At 37.4% G+C, this 19246-nt stretch overlaps 1 protein-coding gene across 1 annotated transcript; it reads right to left on the bottom strand.

Annotated features, from left to right (window-relative positions):
- Positions 1-1878: 1878 nt before the first annotated feature.
- LOC140141367 (NADH dehydrogenase [ubiquinone] 1 alpha subcomplex assembly factor 2-like) lies at positions 1879-12190 on the bottom strand. Its single transcript, XM_072163205.1, has 5 exons — positions 11997-12190; positions 8156-8242; positions 6415-6530; positions 5120-5180; positions 1879-4173 (listed from the first exon to the last, which is right to left on the bottom strand). The coding sequence occupies exons 1-5, from the start codon at positions 12097-12099 to the stop codon at positions 4061-4063; spliced, it is 480 nt and encodes a 159-aa protein (XP_072019306.1). The 5' UTR covers positions 12100-12190; the 3' UTR covers positions 1879-4060.
- Positions 12191-19246: the final 7056 nt, after the last annotated feature.

The raw sequence follows: 19246 nt of genomic DNA, 5'->3' as shown, positions 1-19246 counted from the left end.
AACGTCATAATACAGGGTGGGTAAGAAATATACAGGGTGGGACAACAACAAAATTAACATTTTTCTTGTCATGGTGAACCCCAAATTTTCCTTTTCTGAAAGCTATGTAGCTCAAAATAAATATGGATTCAGAAAGACATTGCATGGGTCCTTCAAACAAATTAGGAAGAAAAAGTTTGGTATCCCTTGCGTTAAACATACAGGGTGGTCAAAAATTGTAAAATAATTTGTCACTTTTTATGACATTCATCAATCAAAACTTTTTTCTTCCATTTCTGGCACTAAAACTAATAGCATAATTGAATTCCTCATCAAATTTCCATAAAAATAGGTGTACTTTTGAATAAGCAGGGTGACTCGGGCAAGAGATAGTCCATTTAGAAATGTCGGAGCATAATATGCACATTTTGCACAGTAACATATAGGGAAAACTGTCTTAATTAGCATTTAATTAGGTAATTAATTAGTTACATCTTTTGTTACAGTTGATCTACTATGAAGTAGATCTACAATCCAGGATGATATATGTGCAATTTGAGGTCCATGCTAGTTGTACTTTTTAAGATACAAAGGTTTGAGGTTTGTCATATTTTCAGAATTTTGTGTACAATCCTATGGGGCTCCCCCGACCCGGCTGCTCCGTTGACACATCTTTACATATTGAGGTATAAATCTCAAAGTTGTTGTCCAATTGACTTGGGAGTTATTGTATTTGAAAAAGAACATAATTATCTACAAAATGACACCAAACTTTCTACAATAGGTATTATACTTTTAGAATAAACCTGACTTGAAGTGTGACAAAAGCGTTTTCATGTTACGGCTGCTCCATTTTTGGGTGACCTATTTGTGACATGCGACCTTATATACTATCAATAATTTGTAGTATCAAGAATCATAATTTATAGTATTTATAGAAGACTTGTATGTAAATGCAGAGTAGATAGCTTTAAAAAATATGTATTATATAAAATGAATTACAGTGGAACACAAAATTGAAAGCACCTCAGAATTTAGTTTGTCTTAAGGGGGTACTACACCCCTCGATAAATTTGTGTCCATTTTGCATTTTTCTCAAAACTAATAACACAGTGGTAACAAAAGTTATGTATATTATAGGGCAAGGAATCCAGTTACTACACTGGAATTTTAGTGACCCAAGACAAGCGGTTTGTTATTTATGATAAGAAATACGGTACCGCTAGGATGTACCTCATTTCCTATCATATATACTGAACCGCTTGTCTTGAGTCACTAAAATTTCAGTGCAGTAATTGGATTCCTTGCCCCAATAATATACACAACTTTTGTTACCAGTGTGTTATTATTTTTTGAGAAAAATGCAAAAATAGTCACAAATTTACCACAGGGGTGTAGTACCCCCCTTAACAGGAATTTGTATTATCAGGTTTTCTGTGTTACCATATTCGACCTACTTAGCAACAGGGGTGCTTAAGTCAGTTTTTTTTTGAGGGGGTACTTTTAAAATGATGAAATGTAAATCAAAATTGAAAAATTGAAAATTTACACAAAAATGTGTCTGAAATAAAAATCATAATAACCCTAAGCTGTAAGTCGATGGCAATTGTATTTACACTTTTGATGACATTAATACTTGTACATGTGCATGGAAAAGAGGGTTAGACAGTTATCACTTGAAAAATTCCATAGGGGTGCTTATTAGGGAAGGGGTGCTTATTAGGTAGAATATGGTAACATATTTTGTGTTAACAAGGTTCCACATCTTACTATTGACCACCTTGATCATGAATTTGTAATTTGATTACATTAAATTACTTCTATAAATATGACTCAAATGTGTGAAGTGAATTTTGATTGCTTGGCTTGCCGAGTGAGCTATTAGTAGAAGAGATCAACAAAACAAGTAAGAAATACAGGGTGACTGGTAACTAATTTATCATTGGAATCAATGAAATGCAAGACGGTTTGCTACAAATTTTGGCCCAACATAAGTAATTTTAGCCTAAACTGGGACAATAATTGGCACAAATTAGGGCATTTTGACTCAAGACGGGTTTGAAAACTAGTTTTCGAATTGCCAATTTCATATTACACATTGGCTTTAAGATGGATGGCCAAAAACCATATTGACCCCTTGCACAAATACATGGTCAACCATTCCATTTACAAAAGAGCGTATTTGTGTGGATATAGTCAATATACACATGCTTCCATGTAATAGAACCTTGTTTTGGTAGCAATATGGTATATCTGTGCAAAAGGTCAATTGCTGAATAGTATAATAGGCTGAGAAATTGTACATGCCTACATCTGAGTATACAATATCAACTGGAATCCCCAGTTTTGTCACACAATAAGACCAGAACAAATATTTGATACTAAAATGCATAAAATGAAGTTATTCAAAGCGTTTTATTGCACATATAAAAATATGGGGCAACAGCGGAGTGCAACATGTAGAATTGATCAAATGGAATAAACCATGACTTGATGTGATTCCCAGCAAACACAAAATGGTTTACAGAAAACGTTTAAATGTCCAGTTAAATAAACAGTATAAAACATTTAAAAGACATTGTTGAAAATGTAATGCAAAACATTCTTAATGTTATTTAGAGTTGACACATTTTTTGTAATAATATTTTTCGATAACATTCTGACATTTTTAAAATGTTGCTTTATATAACCTGACCTTCAAGCGTTACCAAAATATTTGTAATAAAACCAAAGCGCATTTGTAACACATTTACAACGTTTTCAGAACATTTTTATGCTGGCTGGATTTGCATACTATTGTATGGTGTATGTTGGATTTAACAGTTGCACAAAAATAATGCATTTTGCATTCTTTAACTGCAACTTAAATTATGATCACATCATAAGATACAATGTTGAATATTATTTAGGAATTCAAATAGTTATCAAACATATTTGAAGGAACACTCCAGCAATCACAACATTATGCCTTATTATAGAAAAATTATTATCAAGCACAAATGACATGGTTTTATTTAATACAGTCATGGAGTCATAATTATCAAAAAAGGTATTACAAAACACAATTTCTTCCATAACATGAAATGTAACAAATTTCTACAAAGTATCCCAGGAGCTCCCAGGGCATATTTTAAGTTGTTCACTTCAAGTGGAGCATGTTGTCCAGTACATGTATCCACAGCGTAAGGTACACAAAACCAAGCGTAATGCTATGCATAGAATATGTGTTATGCTTGACATATTATTACATAAATAATTCACTCGGTTAGACATCCTGAAATATTGTCCCATTTGTCCCCTTTGCACAAGTGTGCACATAGCAACTAGCTTGAGGAAAGGGAAATACACATGCGCACGCTGGTTTTACAAGACTTTTTCCTCTCTGTGACGTCAGCCCGACCAAGAGAATGTGCCATCACATGATGACCCATTTGGACAAATCACAGTGCACAATAATGAATATATTCTCATGAAGGTAACAGAATGTTCAATATTATGTTTCTGAGTTGAATAGAACTGCCACAACAGCTATATGTTATTTAGCAATGTCAATGGGATTTTGCCCATCCCAGGGGAATTTCCTGTCCAAAAAGAAGAGCGGCTAGGTACAGGCACTTAATAATTAGCTAGAAATATTTGCCCATCCAAATTTTTGACCTTGGTAACTTAAAACCCATTTCTACACCCCACTGGTGGTTCATTACATTCAATGAAATGTGTGTTATTTAGCCTTCACATCAATGTGGCCCAGTCACAGGCATTGAACTTTCTCAAAACTGTTTTTAACAAGTTAGCATTGATCTGTCAAAAGTCAATTAATTTCCCCATTTTGAGAGCACACAAGACTGGCAAATGACAGATGGGTGGGTGGCTAAGACACTGGCATGATAAGCTGCTGTCAGGGCCCTAAACCCTGTAAAGTACACTGCTCAGTTGCTGTGTGGAAACCTTGCAATATCGCTGACACACTGGTGCAAATCCAACTACAGGTAAACCATGATTTTTTTTCCAAATTGTCTCACAACTGCCAGCCATTAGCTTCTAATCTACACAATATCACTATTGCTTGGTGTTGTCTTATTTATTTCTTGGAATCTCCACCTGGTTTCCATCCTGCTGGCTCATACTCTTTACCAGTACTTACTGGATCACTTTGAGAGTCTATTCTTTGGTAAGTTGTGGATGACGCATGACCTGTTTAAGAGAACATAAATATATACACAAGTGTTATTTTACAAATGTGAGTGTGAAATTGGTATAAACAAAATTGACTAACTTTGAGTAGGATTTGTTCTCTCCTCTGAGAAATTAATATCAGGGGCCAGGGGGAATGGATTTCTGATACTTATAGTAATAGTATTAAACCAGTAAGTTGCTGGCGATAACACTTTAGAGTGAAATGGGCTATTCAGCTGAAATTCTATATGTATACCACCCCTATTAAAGACATAACCCTAATCTTCCACACAATGAGTGTGAATTTCAAATGGGGGTTACCTGAATGGGTGTCTCCTCCATTTGAAATCTACACCTCCATTGTAGCTTAATGACAAATTATGGCATGCTTCGCACACATTGTTCCAGTGAAAGACGCTCCATTCACTCTACTTCACAGATTTTACACCAACCTGCCCCCTCCCCAATGTCAAAAAGAAATCAATGCTCCTGCACAAAGGGTTCTTGTCTAAATGTAATGGGCTTTTCATAAAGCTCTGAAAATGGCAAACTGAATTTTGATTCTGCCCGACAACTGACTTGTTTTGCTTGATTGCATCACAATATAGTCACACATCTTGGTAAAGTTCTTCTAGAAGACATTATGGTGACTCACTTATATTTTTAACACTTCTTGCAAACAATAAAAAAGATGGGACAGGGTCACTTTCTGCCAAGTCAGTTTAGGACTAGCTTATCAGAATGACTTGGAGAGAATACAGGATTTGAAGGGGGGTTAAAGTGTGATCCAGTAGCAAGTCGGTTGTGTGTGTGGGTGAGGCTCTGGGATACTTATCTTTTCACTTAAGTTCTTCATTTCTGTTATACTGTTTTTCATCACTTTTGAGGGGGGGAGTTGGGTGGGTATATGCTGCATTTTTCTTATGTGGATATGCCCCAGATTATATAAAGGGTGCTAACCTACCTGCAGCTTTCGTCTGTACTGGTTTGGCAACAAGACCCTCCTCATAGGCTTTCTCTTGAAGCTGAAATAATGAAAGAAACAAACCTCATTATCCCTTGAGAGTGGCTGAATCCAGTTCAAAACAAATAATCTCAAACTCTTCATGCTTATCCACATGACCAAATTAAAGTGAAATTAAAGCCTCCATCAGTGATTCGTCACCTCTGCGTATGACACCATCATGTGCGTCCCAATCAAATTGCCTCAGTGTTAGATGGCATACGCTCATAGGCACGGAGGTCATTGATTTCCATCAATTACTTCCGTATGCGATGTAATCTCAATTACGCAGCAGAAAAGTGACTTCCACATGACATCTTGAGCTATGCATAAAACTAATCTCATACGCGCAACTACCGTATTTGTGCATTACCTGATTGTGCAGCACTGTAATTGGTCGGCCGCAGTAAAACCTACACCTAATCGATTATTTAGGGGAAAAACATTTTGAGATTTCAAAATGTGTATTTTAGGTTGTTTAAAATGATAAAATTTGTTATTTGTTTTTAAATTGGAACTTCAAAAGTGATGGTTATGAATAGGGTTGGGATTTTTTTTTTAAGGGTTTTTTTTTTCGGTTTTGTAGTGTCCCTGGACCTAGACCTAAATGCTAGGATCATTCATGGTTGACCTAAAAAAAAAAAATTCAAGATGTTTTGTATTTTTAATATGAAAATTGATAATTTGTATTCATGTCATACTCTATTAATGATTTCAAAATGCATTGAATTTGAATTTTTTTTTTTTTCAACCATGAATGATCCTATCATTTAGGTCTAGGTCCAGGGACACTACAAAACCAAAAAAAAAAAAAAAAAAAAAATTTGAATTTCGGGTATCCGGGCATGGAATTCCTGCCCAGGTACTCGGCTACCCGGGCGGGACTCGAATTCCCGGGACTCAGTCCCTACCTTAGTTATGAATTAGATCAATACACTTTGCATCTGTTATTTTCAGGTATTATTGAAAATCTAAACATTTTGTTTAGATTTCACAATACCCTCAGAACAACAGAGGAGCAATGAATTAATTTAATACCTCTAATTTGCTGTATCAGTAAATCTATAAAAAAAAATCATAAATCTACCCTTTTCATAAGGAGCATAGGAGTATTAACCTGGCCTGCATGTGTTAAACTGAAAGTATTCTAAATAAGGACAACATTTGACAATTTGGTGAAACATCAATTTTCTTGAAATTGTACAAAAAGAAACAGAAATAACCACATGATTGTGTTTTGTTGACAATTTTCTCACCGCTTGATCTCGCCTGTCCACCTCAACAGCTCTCTTTTTTACAATCTGCTCCATTGCTTCTCTGGTAAAGATTTCATCTTCTGTTGGTGGCTTTTTTCTTTTGCCTCTAACCCAAGCTGTGTGATAAATCATAAAACAAAAGTAAATGTATAACTGAATTGAAGTCTCCAGCAATGGCGGCGCCAGGAATTTTTTTTTTTTCCGGGGGGGGGGGTAATTGCCACAAAAGTGGAAATTTACATAATTTTGGGGTTTGCCTCAAAGGGGGGCAAGAAAATATTGGCCTGCAGTAAATGTGATACCATCCACCTGCGGGCCCCACCAAGTTTTGTCATCATAGCCCTTACAGTTCTCAAGACAAAGAACAGAACAGACACCCCGGATGGACAGACACATTCAGGCGAGATAAATAGGGTTGGACTATTTCATTGCTAGACCCATTTTCATGGCCTTTTTACCCCCCTTTTCCAAATGCTTTTAAAAGGTCACTGAGGATTTTCACTTGAATTACATTTGTATGTCACTGTTGGAAATGTGAGGGCCTACTTGAGGACTACAACATAATGATGTGTGAGTGCACCTCCCCCCCCCCCTCCCGGGCGGGGGCAGGGTATTTTGATAGGGGGGCAAAACAATTTTTGAAATTTGTTATGCAGTAGCGACAGCGCTGCCATTGCACTTGCGCTGACGCAGGGGGTGTCTGAAGGGGATGTGCCCCCTCAGAATTTGGAAAATTTTCAAAATGAAAGCACAAATGAAGCCATTTGATGCACCATTTTCACCCTTTTAAGGGTTATTTATTTATTTTTCAACCGCATATTTTTATGGATTTCATTCACGGGCCCGACTTTCAGCCCGCTGGTTTTAGGCATGGACTACTCAATTTGTAAATCCAGCACATTTTGGCAACAAAATAAGTTCATGGTACGAAGTGAAATATGGTGGAAATGTTAAATAAAGTCGATGCGATGCTTGCGAAAAAATGGGCACTTTTAGGCTAAAATGGCCAAATATGAAGTTACTTGGTCAGAAACCCACATACATGTACAGGCGCCAACATTTGAGAATGATTGTATGGACCACCTACCCTATCAAAATATTGGGGGTATTTATACCCCACACCCTGGGTCGGATCTACGCCTCTGGTCGCAATGTGGTGTATGTTAAGTCAGTTGCATTGTATATGATATGCCGTTTTTTTTTATAAATTGGCACGATAAAATGAATGGGGGTGTCTTGAGGTTGGAAATATTTCAAACTGAAAGCTGTAATCAGGAGCGAGGGGGAGGTAGTCGCCCATATGATCACTAAAACCTAAACGGTCCACTTTATGAGCGTGAGATGAGTGAAAAAAAACCAGTTTTTTTAATGCTTTTTCAGTCAAAATCAGCCCCAATAAATCCTGGCTACGCCCCTGGCCGGCCGTAATGAAGCCAATTGCTTATTTATATTGGTGCATAATTTTTACACTATTTCTAAAAATTGGGCCCAAAATATAAAACCAACAACTTTAAAACTGCGTATAGGTCAGGGCAAGATGTCCGTAGGGGAGTTTCCTCCTTCTAACCATGGCCAGGGAGGCCCGGGAATGGCTCTTTTCTTCTTCTCCTCCTCTCTTTCTCTCCCCCCTTTTCCTCTTTCTCTTTGTCCTTCCTTTTACCTCTTTTTTGACAATTATAGGCGCGCCACCCCTGCCCCCGGGTTCTCTCTGAATTTTAATCTGCCAAATGAGTGCTCTTACCTTCCCACTCATGGGGTATCATGCCACTCTCATATTGGTAATGTTTATGACTTGATTCCACTAATCTCCTGGTCTTGACAACTTCTCCTGTACATGAAAAAGGCAAACATAAAATACAAATTTTATATGGTAGAAAAGAAACCACTTTTAACATGAAATGAGTTCAGATAAAAATGAATTGGACAGTACAATGTATTGCAACATGGTATTGCCATGTCAATTAACTGCTCTGCAGGGCAAGACTTTTTCTAATCATGGTGGTGAATAGAAATGATGGACAATAAGCCCTTTCGCAATTTCGAAAAATGCAACACGCATGCTCAGACAAATCACACAGTTCTTCGACAAGAGATAAACAGTAGGCCTACCAATCTCCCCCATTGACGGCCGTGTGAATGAACTGCGACTCAAAGGAATCCCCTGTGATTTTTCTTGTCTTTTACAAGATTAGCCATTTGAAACAATCACAATCAATACTTTGTTAGTATATGCAAGTATTGAGAAGACATCTGGACCAGAGAATGTGAAAAACACAAGTAGGTAGCATTTTTTTTAAAGTGCGAAGTTCACTCCCATTGAAATATACTGCATTTTCATGGATATTACCCACAATGCACTCTGTTCTGAAATTGCAAAAGGGCTTATTGGACATCACAATCGCGTAGTAGTCCTGCAAGCAAGACTTCAGTCTTTTAAAGCCTATTCCATTTGTGTAAAAGTGCAACTATGAACTAGGCCCAGGGGCAACCAGGATACCCTGCCGGGTACCCTGCCCTGCAAAAAAGAACAACTTACAGTGTTGGAAATAGCTGGTATAGCGTGGCAAAATGCTACACAATTTTATCAATTTGCTACACAATTTTGGAGTTGAGAAGCATTTTATGCCATAGACTGAAGTATGTTAATGTACCAAGAGAAAAGTACTACGGTATCAAAGCAAATTTTGCTAGCCTTAGGCTACACCCATCGAATGTGTGTCATCTGCCTGGTCATCGGCCCTCGGACACACACACAGGCATAGAGTTCTGCAGCAGCATGTTTTGTTGACATTTTTTAATGTTTACATCCATTATGACAGTTCTAATACCATCAAATGACAACTCAAATACAAAGGAGATCAGTTGGCAATTTTGGTATGAAATTGAGCAAATAAATTTTAATGTCATGTCAATTTGGAGTTATTAAGGGATCTGGAATGAGCGTTTTGATCGTTTCGACAGTATTTTTTGTGGGACATAAGAGCACATCAGACATATCGAATTGCATTCTGAATACGAAGAATGTCTTTCTGATATCAAATAATTTTCATTTTTGAAATTCACGATATAATACAAATTTTATGACAAATTATTAAAATTTGATATTTTTCACATTTTTGATATTATAACAGTCCTCGAAGTAAATTTTATAAATCTAATGACATATTCTTAAAGTGTATGTAGCTGGGAGGAAAAGCCGACGATCAATTGAAAATTTTGACCTTCCATATTGAAGATACCGGGGTATTGATTTTTTCCCAAAAGACCTATTTTTTTGTTTTTTAGGAAAAAATCCATATCTTCAATACGAAAGGTCAAAATTTTCAATTGATCGTCGCCTTTTCACCCCACCTACATACACTTTAAGTATAAATCATCAGATTTATAAAGTTTACTTCAAGTACTGTTAAATATCAAAAATATCAATTTTAATGATTTGCCATAAAATGTGTATTAAATTGTAGACTACCCCGTAGTCCACTTGCCCATTGTGCATGTACTCTGGATATTGTATTTAAGCTTAAAACTCTGATTTAATTAATGTGTGCACAATTGATAGATTTTCACATCTGATCAGTCACCCTACTCTCCGTGTTTGTTAGCTTCCCAAGTGGACTACTGACATTGCCTTGTGGTTAAGATTTTAACACGGGACTCTATGGAGAGTTAGGCCAATTTCTGGCCTAACTAAAATTGTCCATGATGTAATGCATCTTTAAATGGATCTGCCTTGTGATTGGTCGCCCATACCTTGCTATGGTTTAAATCGTCTGAGCCCGCGCCATTACCATTAACTACACCGTAAACAACTGTCTGTTGTATTTGCGACACTTTTGTGTTGACGCGAAAGTTAATCTCTCATCAAACATTTAGCGCGTCCATGCTTAGTACTTGTGGTTAATGGACTGATAAACAAGTATGCTTGATAGTGTGTTTTTAGAGAGCAAAGTCCAGGGGGTAAAGTTCTGCTTACAATTCAAAGTTCATAGTCGAAATTTCGGGGTTCGCTATCAATAAACTGGTAGATTCCAAAATCAGAATTGTTCAGTATTAAAGTGAGCCGTTATAATTATGCAAGATAATGTTGCATTCAATTACTTTTATTGTCACTAATCGTCTGATATTTTTAACTCTTTATGACCATTTTACTATTGAATACTTTAATTTTAATAAACATCAGTATAATTTTGAGTTCAACGAAATGGGTTCATCATAATAATAACATATTTTTAATCAAATTCGACTATGGCATAGTCTAATTAAATTGCGAATTTCAAAAAATCAAAATTATTTTATATCAGAATGACATTCTTCGTATTCAGAATGCAATTCGATATGTCTGATGTGCTCTAATGTCCCACAATAAATACCGGTACTGTCCAAACGTTCATACCCCAGCCCTTAAGGGCAACTGATTTGAGGTAAGTTTTATCTGTTTGAATCTGTATTGGTTATTCTGATGGAATAACTGCAATGTAAATTAAACTAGATGCCACAGTAATGTGTTTTACCAAACACGAATATCTATGCCCGTGACCACACCTAACCCCCTTCCCCTATTCACAAACGAAAACTTGGTAAGCACCATGTGAAAGCACTTGTTTTAAGCTTTCATTTGATATACATGTAATGCTCATAACACTGGACTGGCCCACACTCAATACCCTACCAAGCCTTCACTCTCTTTTATACCCCCATCAGACCATCACCCTCTCTAAAACACCACCAGACTGGACCACACTCTCTCTAATACCCTAGTTTGCTTTTTAAAGCCTTTAGACTTTGACCTCTGGGGATGCGGCTAACATAGAATACATCTAGGGTCATCATTGTACCAAGTATGAACCCTGAGGGCGCTGTAGTTCCTGAGCTAGAGCTGTTTGAAATTTTACACATATTGCCCCCTGTAGCCCATGACCTTTGACCTCTGGGGTCGATGTTACTGCAGAAAATATCTAAGGGTCATGGGCCATCGTTGTACCAAGTATGAACCCTGAGGGCGCTATAGTTTTTGAGCTAAAGCTGTTTTAAAAGTTTACACATATTGCTCCCTGTGGCCTATGACCTTTGACCTCTGGGGTCGTGACTACCATAGGTTACATTTAGGGGTCATGGGTCATCATTATACTAAGTATGAACCCTGAGCCTGAGGGCGCTATAGTTCTTGAGCTAGAGCTGTTTGAAATTTTACACATATTGCCCCCTGTAGCCCATGACCTTTGACCTCTGGGATCGGGGGTACCCTAGGAAATTTTTAGGGGTCTTGGGCCATCATTATACCAATTATGGGCCTTGAGGCTACTTTAGTTCTTGAGCTAGAGGGGTGCAAAGGACTGGTCTTAAGGAGAAGAAGAAGGCGAAAAAGGAGAAGACTAAACGCAACAAATACAATATCTATGCCCCGTTACACGGGCATAGATAACAAACTAACTCATGGCCCATGGTGATGGTGTACTGGTTTTCAGTACCCTGTTTTCCATGGGTGATCGTGAATGTAGGAACCCATGGATTCGATCCATGGCTTAGGCATAAACAAATGATAAAAAATGCTTTAAAATTCCAACACTGACTACTTGTCTTACCAGCGCTATTACGTTGAACGGCTTCAAAATATTTATTCCCCAAATGATCTGCTCCTACGAGGGTTTTACGTGAAATCTTCAAAATGCTTCTTAAGAAATTCATGTTTCCAGTAAGCTTTAGCTTTCTCTTTAAACTTGCATCGGATAGTTTCGCAACTTTGTGGTGCTACGAGCTTTGCTTAAAAATTGAACTGACGTGAAAAGGATAAAAAGAAGCATTTCGTATGTTTTTATATGTTTGCAGTTCACTGACTATGGCAAGCCATTTGTCTAAAATTGTATATTCACGGCATAGATTCAACTTCACCATCGTCTGCAGGGGCATAGAGAGATTGCGATTTCCAAACGTAGGTATCGGACGTACGTTGATCTATTCAAAACCCGCACTCTCTTGTATCGAAGCGAGGTCACGTGTTAGCCAGTTTTGAAGATTTTCCACGTGCGAAATCAACGTAGATCCTACATCTTTGAAAATGCACAAAATTCAGTAGGTGGCGGCGCCAGGATTTTTTTTGGGGGAGGGGCATTAGGGGGGGGGGGCAAAATGAACTTCGGGGGGGGGGGGGGGACAAATCAACAAATTTTTGCGCAAAATTACCGCAAAAAGTGGAAATTTTCGTAATTTTGGTTTTTTCTGGGGGGGAAACAGGGGGGAAAGAGTTCTGACTGACGGCATTTTCCCCCATGTCGCCACTGACAAAATATCTCCATTTCACAATATGTTAAAGGCAGTCAAGGATAATGAACATACGAAGGAAAGTCTAATTATTGATCCTTTTTGTTTGTAACAAATCATTATAATAGGCCTAAAGGTGCAGTGATGTGTTAAAAATTGAATTTATACACGGCGATGTCCATACGCAGAGATTACCCATTGAAAAGTGTGTGATACTTTGCGTTTTTTTATAAATGACATTGCAATTTCAAATTTTGGATTCTAAACGCAGGTGCTACGTTGAAATATGCTGATTTTACCCCATGTCGAAGTTCATGCAACGCGCCCAATTTTCAGGATGAAAAGTCTGATTTTGAAAGTAAAGTCATGATATATGGTAGACCCTCCCTCGGGTCCATGGAGAACGACTGGTAATGTAGATTATATAACATTAAATAATTAATCGGATTAGGAGAGCTATTATAAAAAAATAAACAAGTTAGTTTGTAGATTAATTGAGTTTTCGTCGACGCACAGTGCTCCAGGAGCACTATAACTTCTTTGTTGCCATTAGTTAGGGCTTAGTGGTGTGTTGGTTTTAATCTTTGGAGTGAAGGAGAAGGTGTTTTAGCTCTAATTAATAATAATAATAATAATAAATAATTAAAATAATAATTATTTACCCAGAGATGGAACCGAGACTGTGGGACAGTCTAGATAGGCCTATATGGATGTCATAAGTTGATCCTTAATCTAACAAAATATATGTTTTTGGATTTTGGGCAACTATAATCAGGGATGCAAATTGTGTGGGAGCGGGGAGCACCTATAGGAAATGACAGTCAAAATTGAGGAAATAATGCCATGGGAAGAAAAAAAAGAGAGTAAAAAGGAGGGAGAGAGAAGAAAAGAAAAGGGAGAGGAAGGGGAAAAGAGGAAAGAAAAAGAAGAGGAGTGAGGTACAAGATAATTATATAGGGAGGGCTGTGAGGCAGTGAAGCTACTGAATGGACACTTTAAAGACACTGGTTGTGCAAAATTCAAAATGGGAGGAATTCACATTATTGTTCAAGAAATAAGAACAAAAAAGAGGAGTCAGTGTTGGTGTTAGAATATGGAAATGGGATATGAGGAAATTTACAATTCATCACCATAGGAGAAATTAATGTAATTTAACAGGAAAAAGAGAAGTGGTAAAGGCAGGTGGAAACAGGACACATATCTGAGGAAATTTACAGAGAGGCTGCAATCATATCTGAGGAAATTGATAGAGGCAGCAATGAGGATTTTATGGGAATAAAAGGCATGATGTCTATTTTCCACTATGTCTTACAGCTCTTATGATGCTATGCACTCAACTGTGTAGTATAACTGCGAGTCATAGTATGGGCGGCCGTGAGGGCCAAAAGGGTCTCAAAACCACACAAGGGTCTGTTTTTGAGACTTTATTATACCTTTGAGACCTTATTGTGTGTTTATTTCTGTGACCTTTATGTATTTTTGAGACCTTATTATATACTTTTGAGACCTTATTGTGTGTTTATTTCTGAGACCTTTATGTGTTTTTGAGACCTTATTGTACTTTTGAGACCCTTGTGTGGTTTTGAGACCCTTTTGGCCCTCATGGCCGCCCATAGTCAGGATTACCTACGGGATTATCTCAAGGATATAATTCCGTTCTCCCTCCTTTCTTTACATCTTCTCTGTGTAGACTGGACATGTGTTTATCAACATTACTTAGCACGTGCATATGACTATATAGCATATTATACATAATCGGGGTCAAAGGTGAAAGGTACATTTCAATAAAAGGCTGAAAAATAGTGATGGCACTCAGGTAAAACAAATATCTTATTGGGGAAGTGTGTAGTTCAATTTGAAATGCAGGCTTGGGATACGTTTTATAGAAACATACACTTCATATTATTGATGATATGAAATAGTTCATCAATGCCCTATCTAGTACGCTGAGCGCAAGTAATTCATCAATGCGTAATGCTGATAGCTAGTAGTTCATCAAAGCGTTACTGATAACAAGCAGTTGGTCAATGCGCTATATAATAATGCTGCTATAGCAAGTATTTCATCAATGCGCTATCTACCGCTAATAGCAAAACGTTCATCAATGCGCCATCTACTGCTGATAGCAAGTATAGTTCATCATTGAGTTACTGATGATAGCAAGTAGTTTATCAAAGCCCTATCTACTGCTGATAGCAAGTAGTTCATCAATGCCCTATCTACTGCTGATAGCAAGTAGTTCATCAATGCCCTATCTACTGCTGATAGCAAGTAGTTCATCAATGCCCTATCTATTGTTGATATCAAGTAGTTCATCCATTCCCTATCTAGTACTGCTTAGCGCAAAATAGTTCATCATCAATGCGCTATCTACTGCTAATAGCAAGTAGTTCATCAATGCCCTATCTATTGCTGATAGCAAGTAGTTCATCAATGCCCTATCTACTGCTGGTAGCAAGTAGTTCATCAATATGCTATCTACTGCTGATAGCAAGTATAGTTTATCAAAGCCCTATCTATTGCGGATAGCAAGTAGTTCATTAATGCCCTATCTAGTACTGCTGAGTGTATAAAGCAGTTCATTATCAATGTGTTATCTACTGCTGATAGCAAGTAGTAGTTCATCAATGTCCTTTTACTGCTGATAGCAAAAAGTTCATCAATGCGCAATCTACTGCTGATACAAGTAGTTCATCCATGCGCTATCTACTGCTGATAGCAAGTAGTTCATAAATGCCCCTATCTACTGCTGATAGCAAGTAGTTCTCTATCTAGTACTGTTGCTGAGCGCAAAGTAGTTCATCATCAATGCGCTATATACTGCTGATAGCAAAATGTTCATCAATGCGCCATCTACTGCTGATAGCAAGTAGTTCATCAATGCGCTATCTACGCATGACAGCAAGTAGTTCATCAATGCCATATCTAGTACTGCTGAGCGCAAAGTAGTTCATCATCCATGCGCTATCTACTGCTGATAGCAAGTAGAAGTAGTTCATCAATCTCCTAGCCTCCTATTTACTGTTGAGCGCAAAGTAGTTCATCATCAATGCGCTATCCACTGCTAATAGCAAGTAGTTCATCAATGCCCTATCTATTGCTGATAGCAAGTAGTTCACCAATGCCCTATCTACTGCTGGTAGCAAGTAGTTCATCAATACGCTATCTACTGCTGATAGCAAATATAGTTTATCAAAGCCCTATCTATTGCTGATAGCAAGTAGTTCACCAATGCGCTATCTACTCCTGATAGCAAGTAGTTCATCAATGCGCCATCTACTGCTGATAGCGAGTAGTTCATATCAATGCCCTATCTACTGCTGATAGCAAGTTTAAGTCGTTCATCAAAGTGATATAGGAAGTATATATTTCGTCGATGCGCTATCTACTTCTGAAAGAAAATCATTCATCAACTATATACGACATAATTATGGAAAAAAAAATCTGGATTATTTCTTAAATTAATGCGAGCCGCAAAAACAAAGGCACGAACAAACAAACAAACGATGTTATTTTATTTTAATTTATATTTCAATACCGTAAAACCCCGTCGACAAGCATATAGAGTGCTTCTAATGAAAGCTACAATAATCCAGACGCCATTATGGAGTTTGAGCAAATAAATTACGGATCCAAGCATATACAAACACGTATTATTTTAAGACCAATCTATTGTATTGGTATATTTACGCTTGCTTCGAATTAATTTAGTTTATGCACTATATGCTTGTAAACGGGTTTTACGGTATGTTATTTTTTATTTATTTATTTTTTTTATATTTATTTATTTATTTTTTATTTATTTTTTATTTATTTATTTATTTATTTATTTATTTATTTATTTTTATTTATTTTTATTTATTTTTTTTTATTTTTTTTTATTTATTTATTTATTTTTTTTATATATTTTTTGGGGGTTTTGTTTTGTTTTGTTTTATTTTCTTATTTGCTACTTAAATTAATTTTTAATTCAATTTAGCTTTTATTTAATTTATTTATTTGAATTTGATCGATTGATGTAGTCAAGCACGTAGTCAAGTATCCAGGTCAAGTAGGTAGGTCAAGTGTAGGCCTATTCGATAATTTTGACAGGATTTCAATTCAGCTTTTAATCTTCTAATTGGGCTGTTGCAGTTCAAATGCACACACCCATCTGGAAGACATGACCTTAATCTTTCACACAGGGAGTGTATGTTTCAAAGTGAGTCCCCCTTTATCCTTCTGAAATGCATACTCCCTGTGTTGAAGATTAAGGTCATGTCTTCCATAGGGGGTGTATGGATTTTAATTGGAATTACCAATTGAGCATGCGCAGATGTGATGACGATGACGCCAAGTGACCAATTGAGACCAAGTGGCGCGAAAAAGGAATCAAACAGGCTGCGGTGCAGACGAGAGAAGGATGCTCGGAAATTCAGGTCGTCTTAATATTTGCAAATTCCAGTGTCAGATTGGTAAGTAATCTGGTTTATTTGTCATTTATCTGCTTAAATTTTGTTCACAGTCACCTCACTATTATGATTAAATTCGTAATGATACCAATAAAATGACAGTCAATTTCGGACAGGGATCTCAGGTTAATAAAATAGGTGCCACGGTGCAAAAACAAAGTAATAACATGAATAAACAAAACAAGAAAATAAATCGCCATCTATATCATAATCACACGCATCACCGTATTTTTGTGTCATCTATCATCATCATCTATCATCATCTGTCATCGTCATTATTATCATTATCATCATCGTCAGCCATCATCATAGACTTAGACGACAAAGTTAATGGTGACGTTCATCATTGGGCAAAAGAACTCAGCCCAGCGCTAACAGTGTTATTCCAATTAACATTGGATTCGGGAGTAGTGCCAGAAGATTGGTTGTGTGCCAACATCACCCCTATTTATAAAAAAGGGGATAAAACAGACCCTGCAAATTACCGTTCTGTAAACTTAACATCTGTTTGCAGTAAAATGTTCGAACACATACTTCACTCTAATATTATGACCCATCTGGACACACACAACATATTGTGCAATCAACAGCATGGATTTAGATCGGGTCACTCATGTGAGACGCAGTTAATTTCCACAATTCAAGATATTGCAGCTGAACTAGACAAGAAACATCAAGTTGACATAATCATCATGGACTTTACAAAGGCATTCGATAAGGTACCACACAGGAGATTGTTGTTGAAATTATGGCGTTACGGCATCAGAGGTAGCATACATAAGTGGATAGAAGCATTCCTAACACGTAGGAAACAACGCGTGGTGATTGATGGTGAATGCTCAGATTGGGTCAAAGTGGACTCAAGTGTGCCACAGGGTACCGTAACAGGGCCCCTTGATTTCCCTCCTATTTATCAATGACCTGCCGGACAACATCAACACAAATGTCAGGTTGTTTGCCGACGATTGCATTTTGTATACTACCGTAGCCGGGCTTGAGGACGCTGGCAAATTACAAGCAGACTTAGATACACTTACAAGATGGCAAACAAAATGGCAGATGGAGTTCAATCCGCAAAAATGTTATGTTATGCATGTCACCCATGCAAGATCACCACATCTCAACACATATACCTTAAACAACATAATACTTAATGAAACAACATCTCACTCCTATTTAGGGGTAGATCTGACCGAGGACTTATCCTGGAACTCACACATAAATAAAGTTGCAACAAAGGCAAATAGGACTCTGGGTTTCCTGAGAAGGAATTTGCATTCATGTCCACAACACATAAAGGAAATGTCATACAAGACATTAGTGCGCCCAATCTTACAATACTGCTCCTCCGTGTGGGACCCACACACTCAAGTGTTAATCAACAAATTGGAAGCAGTTCAAAACAGGGCTGCACGATTTGTAAAAGGGGTGTATGGCAGAAATACAAGCGTTAGCGCATTAAAAAAGGACTTACACTGGGAGAGCCTAGAAACACTAAGGAAAGTGGACAGACTAACCATATTTCATCAAGCTGTAGCAGGTCACCTCGCCATTCCAGTACGAAATACCCTGCGCCCGGTCAAGAGGAATTTACGACATACATCTCAGGCAGCAAAGAGTTTTATCCCAATTTCAACAAATAAAAACTGCTACAAATACTCCTTTATCCCCCGTACATTAACTGACTGGAATAAACTACCATCTAACCTAACCAACATCGACGACAAAGAATCCTTCAAGCAAGCAACAAAGAACCACCTGCAAAACAACTAGTCTACAGTCGCAGTGCGCCTCACGTACCCTACTCGGTTGACTCTCAATTTTGAGGGTGTTGAGTAGTACTAGCACAAGACAAGACAAGACAAGATCGATCACCTGGGAACCAAGGGAGAACACACAGAACAGTGCCAAGAAATAAATAGCAACATTGTTACTGATATTGGACTGATATCTTGACATCTGCTTAAAAAGTTACCATCACGGCGTCTTCATTCAGCGTAGTGTTTACAATCCTCCGGAGAAAATAAATAAATAAATAAATAAATTTACCTATTTCTTGCTTTTAGTAACATGAATATTTTTTTATTTTCCAGGAACAACATGACTTGCGTAATGTACGAAAG

This window comes from Amphiura filiformis, chromosome 19 (assembly GCF_039555335.1).
Source record: "Amphiura filiformis chromosome 19, Afil_fr2py, whole genome shotgun sequence".
Classification (NCBI taxonomy): Eukaryota; Metazoa; Echinodermata; class Ophiuroidea; order Amphilepidida; family Amphiuridae; genus Amphiura; species Amphiura filiformis.
Note: the sequence above shows the minus strand (reverse complement) of the source record. Positions and strands in the feature narration are given on the sequence as shown.